Raw genomic sequence first — 15,558 nt, 5'->3', positions numbered from 1 at the left:
AAATAGTGAAGACTGAGGTGGGCATGGCTGGTGAGGGCCTCTGGCCCCACTCCGGGCTGTCGGCCCCCTCTGGCCTCCTCTCAAGTCTATGCCAGCAGTTCGTGGCTGGGGTGGCTGGCGGCACGGCTTGTGGGGTGGCTGGAGTGAATGCGGGTAAGTAGATGGCTCACCCTCCATGGTTCATCCCAGCCTCCAGGAGCCTGGGGACATGAGACACCCTGACAGTCCACACGCTGGGAACAAAGCTGGCGCCTCCTCATGCTCCGCGTATTTGAGCTGTGAAACTTTGCGCCACGTGAACTGGAGGGGGGTTGTGTGTGTGTTTGCATGGATTATAAAAGAGGAGAAACTAACCTGCAGCCCTGAGTGCCACCTCCAGAGCCAGTTTAGGCTCCGCGCATTTTAATTCAGCTAAACCAGGCATCTCCGGGTGCCACGGAAAAGGCGACCACGCGTCTGCCCCGCTCACCGCGCTTTGCGAGCACACAGGCTACACGTGGCCCCAGAGCCGCGGAGCCTTTTCAGTTCTCCGTCCCCGCCAGCTCCGGCTCTCCGAGGACCGGCACCCAGCGCGCTCCGTCCCCCTCCCGCCGCGCCGGCCTGCGAGGGGCAGGGGGGCCGGCCGCAGCCCGGGCGGGGCGGTGCTGGCGGGCGGTGCCTCGGGCGGGCCCCGCCGCCCCGGGCCGGCCCCGCCGCGGGACGCCCCCCGCCCGCCCCGCCAATGAGGGCCGCGGCCGTCACGGCGCCGCGTCACGCGGGCGGCCGCCAAGATGGCGAAGGTGTCGGAGATGTACGACGTAACTTGGGAAGGTAACGGCGCGGCCGCCGGCCCACCGACCCCCGGGAGCAGGGAGGGGGCGGCGCCCCCCATCCCCCCCGGCCGGAGCCCCGCTGCGCGCCGGGCCCGAGGGTGGGCGGGCGCCTGTGTCCCGGCCGCCGGTGCCGGGCAGTGGCGGTATCCAGCCGGGGCCGGGGGGCGGCGGTTCTGGCAGCTGCCGGGTCGTGCGGGGGCGGCCGCGCCGGAGGAACGGGCTCGGCGGGCTGTGCTCAGCCGCTCGGTGCCCGGGGACCGCCTGCTTGCGGCGCGCCGCCGCCCGGGGAGCAGAGTGGGCCCTGACGACCGTCCGGGTGCGGGGGTGCGCGGAGGGCGCCTGTGCGGGCCCCGGTGCGGGCCCAGGCGCTTCAGCCGCGGCCTCCGCTTGACGGGGCTGGGGCCCCGTGCCCCAGAGGACGGCGGCGGGGCGCCCTCACAGCCCTGCTCCTCGACACCCCCCGCCGCCCAGCACTAGTACGGCGCTCACGGGAAAACATGGCTCTCGGTTGGGTCAGCAGTTCGTGCCCCAGCTCACCTTCGGAGCGCCTGAAAACTGCCTGATACTTGGCTAAAACCCGATGATAAATGTGTGCGCAGGAACTCCTGGAAGCTCTGAAGCAATGTAAAAGTTTTTGGAAATCCTGCTGTCCAGATGTTCGTAGTGTTCACGTCTGTTTGATCATAATGATTATTTTCGTATAGCAATGTTTTCTGAGGTTTACCAGACGTCCTCAGTGGTTCTCTCGTGAGCAGTACGTGTTTAAATGCGAGTTCATGCAGCACTCGACCCCATTACAGTCTCATTATCAGCAATAAATTAACGCTTCTGCATAATTGTGGCCATAAAGGGGGAAACCTTTAGATTGGTGGTCCCCTACGTTACAAACATTATACATTAGAGAAGGTAACGCAGAGAGAAGCTGTGTGATCTTTGGTTTTTTTGTTTAGGTACAGCTTATTTGTGAAGAAATAACTAAGGAATAGAGTAATTCCCCAAGCGTTAATTATTGAGTTTTGTGGTATGGTGATAAGGGGAGGACATTGCATGTGATGGATTGTAGCAGATGCCAGTAACTTGCCCGTCATAAATAATGCCTGTGCTGTCTCTCCTGCACCATTTTCTGTAGGACTGTGAAGCAAAACAAGGGAATTCGAGATACTGAGTTTTCAGCTCAACTTGCATTAATCTTAGGAAGTATTTTATCTGTTATTGAAGAAAATGGTGCTGTAACTGAGTGATTAATGATGAAGAAGAGGGCTTTTGTGCTATCGTGTCTGGTGGTTGGTTTGTAGGTAATTCTGCTCTGATACTTGGTTGTATCATCATGATGTCATTATACTAATTTAGCATTTTGGGTAAAGCTTGGTTGTGTGTTCCTTTATATCTCTTGTGAGAAGGTATAGCAGTTGTAAAGCTTGGCTTGGGTAGCAAGCAGGCTGGCCACTGTACAGAAGTATGGGGCATTACTGGTGTTATTGTTAGGCTTTCCCAGAATTTGCTGGAAAACAGCTTGTGTAAAGAACTTTTCCAGTTTTTATTTCGCTTGAACTTACATTGTTACAAAACCCAGAGATCTTGAGTTTTCCCCCCCCCCCCCCCCCCCCCTTGTTCTTTTGTTGGAAAGAGAAATGAGATTTTTCACAGGATAGGTGGTGTGCACTGTGTATGGGGTCTCTGGACATATAGCATGAAATTGTTTTGGCTGAGAGTATTGCAGAGTTGGTGTCTTTATCCTCTAATGTAAAAGCCAGGCACAGGATGCTCAAGCTCACTATTTTTAGACTTCGCTAATTCATTCTGAGTGTCCTACTTGTAGAAATAACCTCCATATTCATTTTCCAAGAGTTTTGATCAACAATTTGTGGCATTGTGCTTGGTGCACAGTTTTGCATGTGGGTATGTTGAACAAGAAGTTCTTGTGGACCAGCTGGGGAGTTTTATCATATCAGATTCTCTGTTGGTATCTTACAGTCTATGTCCATTTGAAAGAATTGGAGTGTATGGAAAGATCTCGATTGATACAGGAGCTGTCTGCTGTAGAAGCATACATTTAAAAAAACCTTATATTTTTTCCTTTATTTTAAGGGATGCGAAGTCAAGTGAAAATGAATGGAGTCCTGCGACAGACCGTGCCGTGACTTTTCTTGGAGAAGAAGGCTTTTTGCTCTCTTCTCCATACGTACTTTTAACAGATCCGTGGTGCAATGAGACTTTTCATGGGTGAGGTGGTCCCAGCAGCATTGTGACCTAGTCCCTACCAAAGACCTTGAACACAGTTACAGGAATTTAATGTAGCTCAGGTTGAGTTTGTCTAAAATGCTTAATTTCTGTGAAAGCAGGTGTATGGTTGGTGTTTTTCTGGAAAATGGCCTTTATATACTTAGTCCTTTCAAAACAAGACAGTTTTTATTTACATATTGCTCAAAGATGGAAGCTGTGATTGGAGGTTAGGAAAAAAGAATAACAAGATGCAAAAGAAATACAGTTGGTGCTTTGCTTTGCTTTTCACTTGGGTTCTTTGTGACAAAGGTGGGAGTTTAACCATGATTAAATTTTATGTTAGGTGAATGGATTGCACAGGCGGTTAGGAAAGACTACAGAAAATAACTGTGTTTTCCACTGTTGGAGCTGTTGTCATTATTTCTCTTTCTTTTCTGTGCTGCTGTGTCTTGAGCTTTGAAGTATATTTTGGAATCAGTGGAGCAGGAAAACCTCTCATTAAACTTCAGGGTCTTAGAGGATCAAACATGACTTTGGGGTGCTGTGGTATTAAAAGAAGTGATTACATGTGGATATGCATCATATATTTTACAGCTTATATATTTGAGATGAAGATGGTATATTGCTCTTTTTTTTTTTTTTTTTTTTTTTGTCACTGTTGCTCATTATCCTGTAGCAAATGGTATTACATTTCCTGCTTCCTTCATATTTACAAGTGGAGTGACAGGGAGCCAAGAATTTCAGGTTTGGCAGGGAAGCTTGATGTGGTAGGTTAGCATGTCAGTTGTAACTGGTGATGTGAAGCCTCTTATAGGAGTCTCTTAAGCTGTATAGAACTTTATAGAGACCACTTGGAAAAATTTAATATAGTTTTAGTGATACATTAAAGGAGACTTTGGCCCATCAGTGGAAATATATATAGAAAAAAAATTACACCTGTATAACTTTATTTTAAGAGCAGGTTTTGGAGCACACAAATTACTTGTGTGTCCAGAATTAGTGTGGTTTGCAAACCAGCAGCAGTCATGATAGTCAGGAACTAATAAAATAATAATTGGCTTCCACAGAAAATTAATCTGACATATTGTCAGAATTGGACAAAATAAACCAGGTTTTCTTTTCTTTACCTTGCACAGAAGCATAGTAGTGTTAACATCTCAAATCCAGCTAAAATGGCTAGTGTTAAGATGGGCTTTCTGGAGATCTTTGAATGCTGTCATGGCAACTCTTGTTTCAGTCAGTAATTTTTCTTCACTGTCTATCAAAACCAAAAAAAGAAAGGAATGGTGTAGTCTCTAAACTAGGTTTCTTTTAATATAAATTGAAAAGAAGTGAAAAGGATGTTTTGGAAGATTTTTAATAGCTCATGGTAACTGTTGCTTAAGTTACTTATGTTTTCTGTATCATTAGATTAGTGTTAATATTTTCTGTATAAAAATTGTGCTGCTTAAGTAGTGGCATGTTAAAGAGTTTTTGTTAACATGTTCATGTGAGACTTTTTTTCAAGGAATTCTTTGTAATTTTGGAAGGTACCATAAAATGCTTTATAAGACAACTACCTTTGTTTCATCAGATGCGTTAGATATCAAGGACCTGAAAACTACTATCCAACTAAACAATCGCAGTATAAGTAATTATAAGAGGATTACTTCATATCTGGTTGCTCAGGCCAAATTAATTGATGCCTTAACAGACACAAGAATAAAACACAGGTTATTTCCTTTGGCTTGCTGTAGACTGCTTGCGTGTTTTTCGGAAACAGCAAACACTGTGACAAGTGCGTCTGATCCTTTGAACTTGTAATGTTTTGATTTATATGTGCAAAGCTTGCTAATTTAAGAGAAACTACGACTAAAAAAAAATGTATCAGTGGCTTTGGACCAGCCTATATATGTGACAGGAGTAATTGTAATTCAAACTAGACATTTCTTTAACAATTCTTTTTTCTAAAATCCCTGATTGCTACTGCCGAACCTTGTATTACGTGCTTTATGTAGATTTTTCTCCAAGACTTAATTTATTTTTGGCTGACTCTTGATGGCTTTCTTAGTAAAAAATTAATTAAGTTTAATAACATTGTAAAAAGCCTAGTGTGATGTTTGCGGCAGTTTTTAGCATTCTCTTTCCTTTACCTTTTGCTTAAAATTCAGTACTTCTAAAACTAACGAGCCTCTCAATAGAGTCATGTTAATGAGAACATTTTTTTTTTTTAACCTTGTTTTTTGGTCATCAGCTGATATACTATTCTCTGTCCTGCATTTTTTTTCCATTGCTGTAAATGCTGTACTTGGGTGATGAATGGTAGATGTGTGTTCTGTTAAAACATAATTTAGATGTGATTCCATTTGGAATCACACTGGCATGGAGGCATTGATAATTTCCAAGTAAATGAGTGGGTAGAAATCAGACAGCTTATTTATTTTCATGCCTTTAGCTTGTCAGCTTTTGAGAATGTTTGTGTTCTTTCACATTCTTGCTGTCTGACTTTGAATTTCCAGGGACCATCATGTGTCTAGAACCATTTAACTTTACCCATGCATATGAAATGTAACCCTGTGGTGGTTTTGGTTGAATTTCAAAATACAAAACATAGCACAATAACAGTCTTATGAGCTATTCGAGATCACTTCAGGTAGATGGGAGAAAGTTCAGTACTTAGTTTTAAACTGTCAGTTATGTTAACTATGTGTTTTGAAGTGCAGGAAAAACTGACAGTGTTTAGATCTATTGTGGTGTTTGTTTTCCCAGCTGTTGTACAGTTTAAAAACAATAATGCCAACAGTTATCCTGGTACCTTCATATTAATAAAGCCATTATCTAGTAATGAAGAGTATTTTCCTTAAGTTTCCTCAGAATTTTTCTAGTGAATGGAACATCTACGTGTATATAAGTGTATGTATGTATATAAAATCACATTCTTAGCAATTTCCTGGTCCAGAGGATGGATAAAGTCTAGGCTAGGTAGTGCTCTCTAGCTGACTTCATGAGCGTGCTCGCTCTCTTGGAGATCAGATCCATAGTAAATGTACTCTTGAAACAAAAATCCTAATGCTAAGATGTCTTTTCTATCCCACCTAGACAAACAGCGATGATTTTTATATCTTTGGGCACTTCCCTAATGTAGAAAGCCTTCACTTCCATGTCTGCCTTTCTTGAGGCTCCTTGTTACAGGAGCCTGTAGATTATTTTTGGAGTGGACGTTCACAGCATTTTGCTTACACTGATAAATGTAAGCAGTGATTGAGTTGTTAGTTTTTCTAATACTTCAAGTGAAAAATTATTCACCTGGAGCAGAAGTGCAATTTTAACATTGTTTGTAAATTTAAGGATGAACCGGTCTGGGAGAAGTCTCTTGTAGCCTATTTTTCCTAACCGTGGTTAATGTCTATTAAATGTTATTAATTATTTGCCAAGCAGGTATAAGGGGTTTTGTACTGCATATGTTACTAACCTGAGACTACGACCTTAGAAGTTGAATTACTTATATTAGAGCATGAGCATGGTTTGTGTGACGTGGATTCAGAGGTCTGGTACCCCCATCTGTTCTCTAGTAGTTTTCTGGTATTAGAAGAAGTCACTTTTTTAGATCTATTGCTCTCTAAACCCATTCTTCATATGTATATTTTCCAGAAATAACATTCAGATTACATTACTATATGGAAATCTCAATATTTTCATTTTATTTTTTCTCCCCTTTGCCCCCAGATATGCGTGATAAAATGAGGAAATGGAGGGAAGAAAACTACCGAAACAGTGAACAGATAGTGGATGTTGGAGAAGAGTTAATTAATGAATATGCATCTAAACTTGGAGATGACAGTAAGTGAACAACCATTATTTTAAAAACTCCAATTGTCTGATTATGTTTTCTCTTTTCAGCCTCTGTTTTGTACTTCTGTGTTGCCTTTCTGTGTCTGCTGATGTTGATGAAATATATATTACTTTCTTAGTCCAGTAGGCTGCCAGAATTCCTATATTTTCTTTCCCAAGTGTGAGCTGCAGTGAAAACAGATGGAAAAACTAGAACTGTTGGTTAGCTATATAAAAAAAGTTAGGTCATTATATTAAAACTTAGCACAAAACTGTTATCTAGCTGGCATTTGATTTTCTGTTTTCAACATGGTGGCAAAAATCGAAGTATCTTTTTATAACGGAGAAAGTTATTCCTTAATCAAGTCATAGATACTGCAAGAATTAATATTAAGGCAGTTTTTATTACAATGTTACATTTGTAATATTATTGTTGAGGGTAAGTCTAAGTTTCCACTATTCATGAAATTACTCTTTTCAGGGTTTTTTAACTACCTTATACTAATTTAAGTAGACAGAGGCTTGAATGTATGAAAAAGAATTGCTTAGGAACATGTCACGGTACAGCAGCACTCTTATTATAACCATAAATTAAAACAAAGTGCTATAAAGATTGTATAGATTTCTATATTAGCCTCACAGGCTTTTATTTTAATGCTGCTTCTTCTTTTTCCTTTTTTTATAATTTGGGTAATTTAATGTAGATATTCTTTAATACATTTCTCTTGTAGTTCTTTCATTTTATTAGCTGCTGTTGTGTAGTGGATTTTAGCAGCCACAGTAGTACATTGTATTTACTAATAAAAGTTACAGTATTCCATATGATTAACTTGGCTCAGTTAGTTAACTTGTTCACTTAGTTTAGTGAGTTAACTTTAATTTCAAATGCCTAACGTCTTACAATGTTCCAGGAATTAAAATTTACTTAGTAATTTCAGAGACACTTTGGCTCTTTTTTTTATATTTTTTTTTTTTTGTCAGGTGAGGAATCTTTCAGTATTGGGTTTGGGGTTCTGCAGATAGGATTTGTTTTATATTGATGCTTTGCTCTGGTTCTGTCTTGCACCCTCCAAGCTGTAATTCTGTTCTAGAGCCCTTTCCATTGTTAAGGAGCTTGGCCACTACAAATGTTGTATTTTTTTGTATATAGATAGATGGATAATCTACTCAAAGTGTCATGTATTGAAGACACCTCTGTGCGTAGCAGTGAGTTGTGGAGTGTGTGTGTAGATTGAGTGCCTGAAGAAGATACTACACTGTGAGGGGGTCTTGCACTGGAACAGTGAGGAACATGCTTGTTTTTAGACTGCATGGGTAGGCTTAATACACCCAATTGCAAGAGAGTTGTCATAAGTGCTTTCTGCTTTAGGAGACCTTTGAGAACTAACCTTGATTTTACTTTCTTCTCACCATGTTGCTAGTAATTTGAGAACTGTATTTTAGTAAGAAGTTGTTGAGGAGCTTGATATTACTTTCAGATTTTACCAATGCTTTTCTGAAACACTGTTCTCTGTAATACAGGCTGAGTCATTCCTTTCTTGTCAGGGTTGAGTTTGTCCTTCTTTTTAAGACATATGTATTTTATTCTTTTATAAACTTGACATTGATGATTCATTAGATAAATTAGCCGCAGTGTTCATGCGGTTCTTAGCAAATGCGTAAAATTATCTGGAATTTATTTACATCTTTGCATTTTGTTTAATATTTTTTTAAAAAAGTAGCATCAGAATGGCAACTGTATACAGTTTTAAAACAACTAAAAAAAAACCCAGAACAGCTATAGTAGGCTTTAGAAGGTAGCCACAGAAGGTGAAGGAGTTGTATATCATGGATGTTAGTCTTGTTGCTTTGTGTAGTTTCAGAAAATACCTGGATATTACAGTGGCTTATTTCAGAATGCATGTAGAAGGGAAAATAATGAATGCAATGGAGTAGATTATTTGGGTGTATCTGTAATTTACCTACTTGGTAGAAGACATCCAATGTAATTGCCTGGGGGGGGGGAATCATTACTAAGAGTTTTTAAAATAAAAATAACTCATTGACAATTCTGCCTAAGAGGGATACTATTATACACATCATAATTTAATGAAAAGTTGGGATTTTCTAATGGATAATCAGTAGTCCAAAGCTATAGGTTTGGACTTCAAAGTCGAGGAGTAAGACCTGTGGCTTGTTGTTTTTAAGCTTGAAGAAGAAATCTCTAGTACAGCTTAGAACAACACGTCTCCCTGGACTGGTTACTTGATTCTCTTACAAGTGTTCTTTTGCTTAATATCTGACATTAACCTGTGTTAGGGTTACAGTATCAAAGTAGAGGTTTGATCAAATGGGAAGAGCCACTTCATAGACTATGAAAGTATATTATTATTCTGTTTAGAATTACTTAAAAAGACATAATATATAATTTATATCATGGATATATGTTATCTGTATTTTGTCTGTATCTATGTATGTACTTTTACAATTATGGAAAAATTGTATACATTATATAATAAAGATAGAATATATGTCTTACAACTATTTCCAGTGAGGAAGAGGGGTTACAGGCAAATTTATGCCTGTTTTTTCTTCCTTTGTATAGTTAGCAAGAAGTAGTATTTTCTTAAAAAAATAGTGGAAATTCGTATCATAGAAATTATTTTAAAAAATCGGAGAACCTTTGTTATTTTTATTATATATCTTTATTTTTTAAGACATTTGGTTCTGTTTTAGTTCACTGACACACCTGATTGGATTTACATGAGTTCAAAACACTTAGTACTTCCAGTACTTGCATTACATGTTTCCCTCTAACATAACCGCTCTCTTCTGCAACTAGCGTAGCTGCACTGTTAAGTTTTTTTACAGACAAGAACTCAGTAGATAGCCTAGAACAGAAATAATGTAATCTGGCAATGATTTGGAGTTGTTCAACTCCAGGAAGAAGACTATGTTTGTAGGACTTTCAGCAGTGAAACAGTTAAGAGAGATGTGTTTCTTTCTAGCCGAAATGGCTGATCTCCAGGTCTGATCAGAGAGGAAGCCCTAATGGGGATCTGTTTAGAAGACTGCAGCTATAACGTTAGGAAAAGTAGAGAATTAGAGCTTTTTTGCCTTTCAAGATGTCAAAAGGTACTTTGTTACTAAAAGCAATAAAATCACTTAAATACGTTTTTAATTAATTCCAGCAGTTTCTTAAAATGTCCCCATTTCAGTAGTGATCCACAGGAGTAGGAGGGGAAGAATATGCAGACAGAATTAACGAATCTTCTTTACATTTAGGTGTTTCACATTATCTTTAAAAAAATCTGTTATCTGCATTTAATGCCTCTTTTGTGTCTAGTTTGGATAATATATGAACAAGTGATGATTGCTGCCCTGGACTGCAGTCGAGATGATTTGGCATTGGTAAGTTTTCAAGTTGACTTTTCCCTCAAACCTTAAGCTTTCTTTCTGAGTATCTCTTCCAGATAGTTCTTCAGTCAGTTACAGGATATTCTGAACTCCATAGCTTGGACTTGTAGAATATCTATCAAGAAGTACACTGCTGGGAATAAACCACCACCATCTACCTTCTATAATGTGTAACTTTTGTTTAGACAGATTGTGTCTCTTCCAACAGCCATGAAAATATTTACAGCTACTCTGGTATGGGCTAAATGTCAAGAATAATATTGAGGTTGCCATATTGTACAGACAGTGTTTGTTTATTGAAAACCTATCAAATTATATTGGTTTTTCGAATGTTTTGAGGTTAAAAAGTCCTGTCATGCATCTCATATGTCATGTTGGCTATCATCAAAGAAAGTCATTGACATATTTGAGCAAGGCTTCAAGATGAATAAGGAGCTGGACTGCATAATGTATGAGGAAAGGCTGAGAGATGTGAGTTTAAGTCTTGAGAAAGCCAAGAAGGGATTTTATTGCTGTCTTTGAATATGTAAAAATGGGAAGATGTAAAGAATCTGGACATGAATTTTTGTGGATGTCCAGCAAAAGTGCAAGAGACAAGTTGCAACAAAGGAAATTCTAATCAGGTATTAGGGAAAAGTTTTTAATGGTGGGGTTGATGAACACTTCAGGACAAATGGCACAGAGGGGTTGTGAAATCTGCTTTGGAGGTGCTCACAAGTGGATTAGGATATGGCCCAGCATTCACTTGGAAGCTGGCTCTGTTTTGAGTGGGGATTTGGAGCAGGTGACCTCCTAAGGTCCCTTGCAATCCATATTATACAGTGATTCTTGATAAAAATATTGTTAATGGGTATTTGGGTTTAGTCAACTTGTATGCAGATTTATTTGAATTAAATAATTTAGATAAGTAAGATTATTTGGAACTGGAACACCTGTTCACTAGTTTAAAAATAGAAAACTACTGAAACAAAGCAAAAAACCTAGCTAAGCTTAGCTAATCTTTAAAGGCAGCAACTGAAACAGGCAAAAATGTGTATTGCTTGAATCTTTTCATCTCTCCTTCACAGAATGCTGAAAAAACCCCCATGGGCTCATGAGCTCATCTTGTGCCCTGAAAGCCAGCAAGCTTGAGATTATTCTTAGTAAAAAGAAAGTTATTTTCAGGAGTCCAGGTCTTTTCGTGGGGATTACTCTTCCAGTGCCTTGTTCTCTGTCAGATGGCAAAATACCTCATAAAGTCTTTGAGCTTCATGTGATGTCATTTGGGTGAAACTTAATGGTCTGTGATATACAAGGGGTCAGACCAGAGGATGTAGTTGGGAGAAGGGCAATTTGAAAGTAGGCAGAACTAGACAAGTTTATCTCACATCCCATATGTATATGGTAAAATAGAGTACACTGGAAACTACAGCACAACACTCTGAACTTGTTGTGAACCCACTGAACTTCCCTGTCTTTTGTTCCTCAGAAGAAGATACTGTTGTAATATAGCTGTCTGTTTAAATGAAAACAAATAGACTTACTGTTTAAATAAGTATATTTCTCTGTTCTGATTTATATCAAAAACAGTTTTGGTCTTTATTTTCAGGGTCTTTTTAGGAGGACTTTCACAAAATTGGTGAGGGAGCCAGTGTTGAAAGATCAGTTGTGAAACAATTTGTTTTTACTAACCCTGGCAGGGATTTTAAATTTCAGTTTCTGTGCCCTCTAAGGAATATTGCTTGAAATGAGGGAGTGCAACATTTTATATGCAGCTCAGAAAGGAAGTTAAAAACTTCAGGGGAAACTTAGTTGTATTTTTATTTTTTTAAGTTTGATTGATTTATAATAAAGAAGTAGTTAATTCTAACAAGCCAACATTGTATGTGGCTTTTTGCTACAGCTGTAGTCCCAAAGCAGACAAACAGCTTTGGAACTTCTGTTTTTTAGCAGTGAGCTTTTGACAGCTGTGATGCATTTTGCTTAGGGGGATAGGTCTCATCTGCTCCAAATGAGGAGGCTGAGATGGTTTTCAGAGTAATTTATATGACTTTTGTTTTTTCTTTTTCTTTCCTCTTTTTATTACTGTTGTCATCTCAGTCCTGCACAAAATGACTACACATGATGCGTGCCCCTACTGCAATCAGCCAGTTCTTTCATGTGCATGTTTCAGTGCAATCACCTGCTGTTGGCAGGCACTTGCACTACCGGAGTTTCACATTCTGAAGCCCAGGTTTATATTTCTTTGCCTTATGTCAGACCTTTGCAGTTGAAAACTGATGTGATTAAATAAATCAGAAAGCAAATTAACTGCAAATTAAAGTTTCACAAATGAGATTTGCCATTTTAACTGCCGAGTTACTGAGAAAATCTCCAAAGTAGATTATTGACACAGTGCAGAACCAGTCCTCAGTAACATAAATGATTATGGGGATTGCAGGTTCAATTTAAGAACGGGACATTCAGTGCTGCTGAGTCCAGAATATTCTGAAGATATAGCTAGTGTAGTTTATCATGCACTTTTGTGTTTGAAAGTGTTACAGTGAGTTGTTTGTGACTGTCTCGCAGCTTTTCTAGTTACTTTGTGTCTGATGTCTTGATTTACAGGAGTTTACTTTGGCCTTGAGGCTGCTGTGTTTGGGTGAATAATGATTGTGTAGTCAGATTTAATGTGAACAATTGTGTTCTCGTAGTACTCCTGCATGTGAATAGTACTTCATCAGCATTTTACATACTGTTGATGGCATTCTTCTAGATGTAAAAGTCCATCTGCAGATTGTGGAGTTTAGTAGTATTGCATATGTTATAATTTGTGACATTTCAAAATGGGAGAAAAGCAGTGCACATTTTTATACTGAAAATCACTGTCCTTCAGGATTCCCAGATCATTGGGCCACCGGGTGGATTTATTGTCTGCAAAACTTCTTGTTAAAATGTAGAAGGTTGGTGGGATTTTAAAAGCTGCAGTGAAACTACTCTTCTGGAGTTTGATGCAAGTTTTCCTGTCTCTTAAGAATGTTCACAGATTAGTTCAGATGTCATATAATGTGCTGCTAAGTACATGTAGGTTTTTTATGACAAATTTGTTGTCCAGAGCAGCAGCAGTTCTAACCTAGATGTCACTCAAAGTGCCAGTAAACTCTTTCTGTACTAATCCTGAGCCTTTCTGTGTGAAGTTGCATTGTTAAGATTTTGGTTCATTGGAAGCCGAGATGATCATGTTGAAGGTAGTCTGTGCTTACTTGAGGCTAAGTGTGAGTTCTTTGATTACTGTTTCCTTTCTGTCTTCCTTCTCTATTTTTTTTGCATGTGAGAATATTTCTCTTTACTGTGCTCTAGCAACATGTTTATCCACAGCAACAGAGACAGAACCTACTAATTTTTACTGATTCTCTTCTGTACTTTTCCTTTGACCAGTGGGTATGATGAGATGGAACAATAGGCCTCTGCTTGAACCTTAGATCTGAAGAAGTAGTTTATAAGCTGAGTTGTATAAATAAAAACTTCAGACAGAACCCTCTTTTTCCAGGCTTTTAATGTGATTTAAACCACTGGTCTTTTTGAGAGCCTGGGGACTGTCCTGCATCTCACTGTAATGAGTCAGCTACAAACTTTACAATGCTATCTAGCCGCATTCATGATATGGTTAGAGTTAGTTTGCTCTGGGGAAGTTGTGACTCAGTCCCTCTAACAAACATCCTTTTTCACTAATCCAGAGAAATCTGCCTGTGATGAATTCCTTTTATCCAGCCCAGGTGTCTCATTGATTTCAAAAGTTAAAAGCCATGCCTCTTCTGCCAGCAGACTCAGCCCAAACCAGTGACAAACATTTTCTTTGGATTTCAAAGTTTTATTTTAAAAATAAACACAGAGCATAGTATTAGCATAGTTTGGTCCATTGTTAGATATCCATTTATGAAAGAAGTATCATGTAAGCCCTTACCGTCTTTATTTTGGTTTTTTACTGTCTTGTGTTATTATGAGGCAACTGAATAGACTTCAAGTTTTTATAGTATCAGAACTGTTTTAGGAGGTTCAATTTTCTAGATAAATATTTCCCATAAGGCCTGACAATCTAATGACCTGCATGGAAGTTATTGCTTAGAATTAGTCTTGTAACAGATAAAGTTTCAGTTTCTGAGCTTGTCTTTGTCAATACATTTCATTGCATATTTCAAAAATTGGTATTCGCTTTCACTCAGAAGTGCCATTTCAGGTTGTTGAATTATCAGCCAAGGAGGTGGTTTTTTTTGTTACATCTTCTGTGTAGATAATTATATTCAAAATACTATTTTTGGTTTTATTTGTATAGTTTTGTCTTCAGGAACTAAGGCGGCAGTTTCCTGGGAGCCACAGAGTTAAACGATTGACTGGAATGCGATTTGAAGCTATGGAAAGGTAAAACCTGAATTAAAAAAAAATTAGTTTCTGTCAGGAAAGGTGTTTTCTATTTCTTAAAAAGGCATTCAGGCACTACAAAAACGTGGCAAAGCAATGCTGGCTGGTTTCTTTATAGAAAATAATGGTGTGCATGATCATATTACAATGTTTAGACACCTTTTTATTGCATTTTTGCATGTATTTTGCAGCGTTACATTTTTTGCAGTCTTCCCATCGGACTTCGTAGATTAGAAATATCTCTTACTTGACAGTATAAGTCACTGTACAGTAAAAGCACCAGGCACTTTTCTGGCAAAGTCTGAGAGATACAAGTTTCATCTTACAGAGCTAAAGCAGCATGTGAAAATCAGTGCCAGCATTTTTTTGCCTTCATTGTTCTCCTATGCTCCTAATTACTGCAGGATGTAGCTCTTTTTCCTTGTTTTCTGAGTGTGGATAAATCCAGTAGAACTTAAGAAGGATTAAATCTATAGCGTTTGTTATAGAAACAGCTCAAAAAATGTATAGAATAGAATGGCAGAATTTAAAACTCAGACTGATCTTTTTGAAATATCCTGTAGAAGCATTACAACATACTAAGTTTAACAGGAATTATTAAAGTAATGAACAGCTTAAAACTTTACAGCTTTACAAGATTGATGACCTCAGGGCTTGACACTGGCCTTTATTGCCTGCCTTTCTCCTTGTGTACATCTTTGATATCAACATTCTGTTCTAAAGCACTTTTCTTGGGTGTTGAGAAGGACTTCCAGTGCCTTTGAATGCTAGGAAGTCTGTTCCTTGCTACATTTTGCATGCAGTATTAGTGGGATTTGGCGCCTCTGGGCCATCTTGAGAAGAAGGAATTAGAATTTAGAAGTAAACTCTATATGTTTGGGGTTTTTTTAATACATTTATTTAGGAGATGTTCTTCATGCACTACATTCTTGCAAAATTA

General features: G+C 39.1%; 1 protein-coding gene across 3 annotated transcripts in view; it reads left to right on the top strand.

The window, feature by feature from the left end:
* The first annotated feature begins 676 nt into the window (after positions 1-676).
* Positions 677-15,558, top strand: part of EMC2 (ER membrane protein complex subunit 2) — a 40,915-nt gene continuing 26,033 nt past the window's right edge. For 2 of the 3 annotated variants that reach the window (XM_056331069.1, XM_056331066.1), the window contains exons 1-4: positions 677-810; positions 6,741-6,854; positions 10,171-10,235; positions 14,533-14,618. In XM_056331069.1, the coding sequence (XP_056187044.1) occupies positions 771-810; positions 6,741-6,854; positions 10,171-10,235; positions 14,533-14,618 (305 nt within the window). In that variant the 5' untranslated portion in view covers positions 677-770. Of the gene's footprint in view, positions 811-1,384; positions 1,437-6,740; positions 6,855-10,170; positions 10,236-14,532; positions 14,619-15,558 lie in introns of those variants that run through there. The other variant, XM_056331068.1, reaches the window with a different exon arrangement.

Source organism: Falco biarmicus, chromosome 3, assembly GCF_023638135.1.
Source record: "Falco biarmicus isolate bFalBia1 chromosome 3, bFalBia1.pri, whole genome shotgun sequence".
Classification (NCBI taxonomy): Eukaryota; Metazoa; Chordata; class Aves; order Falconiformes; family Falconidae; genus Falco; species Falco biarmicus.
This window is presented reverse-complemented; position numbering and strand designations above follow the sequence as displayed.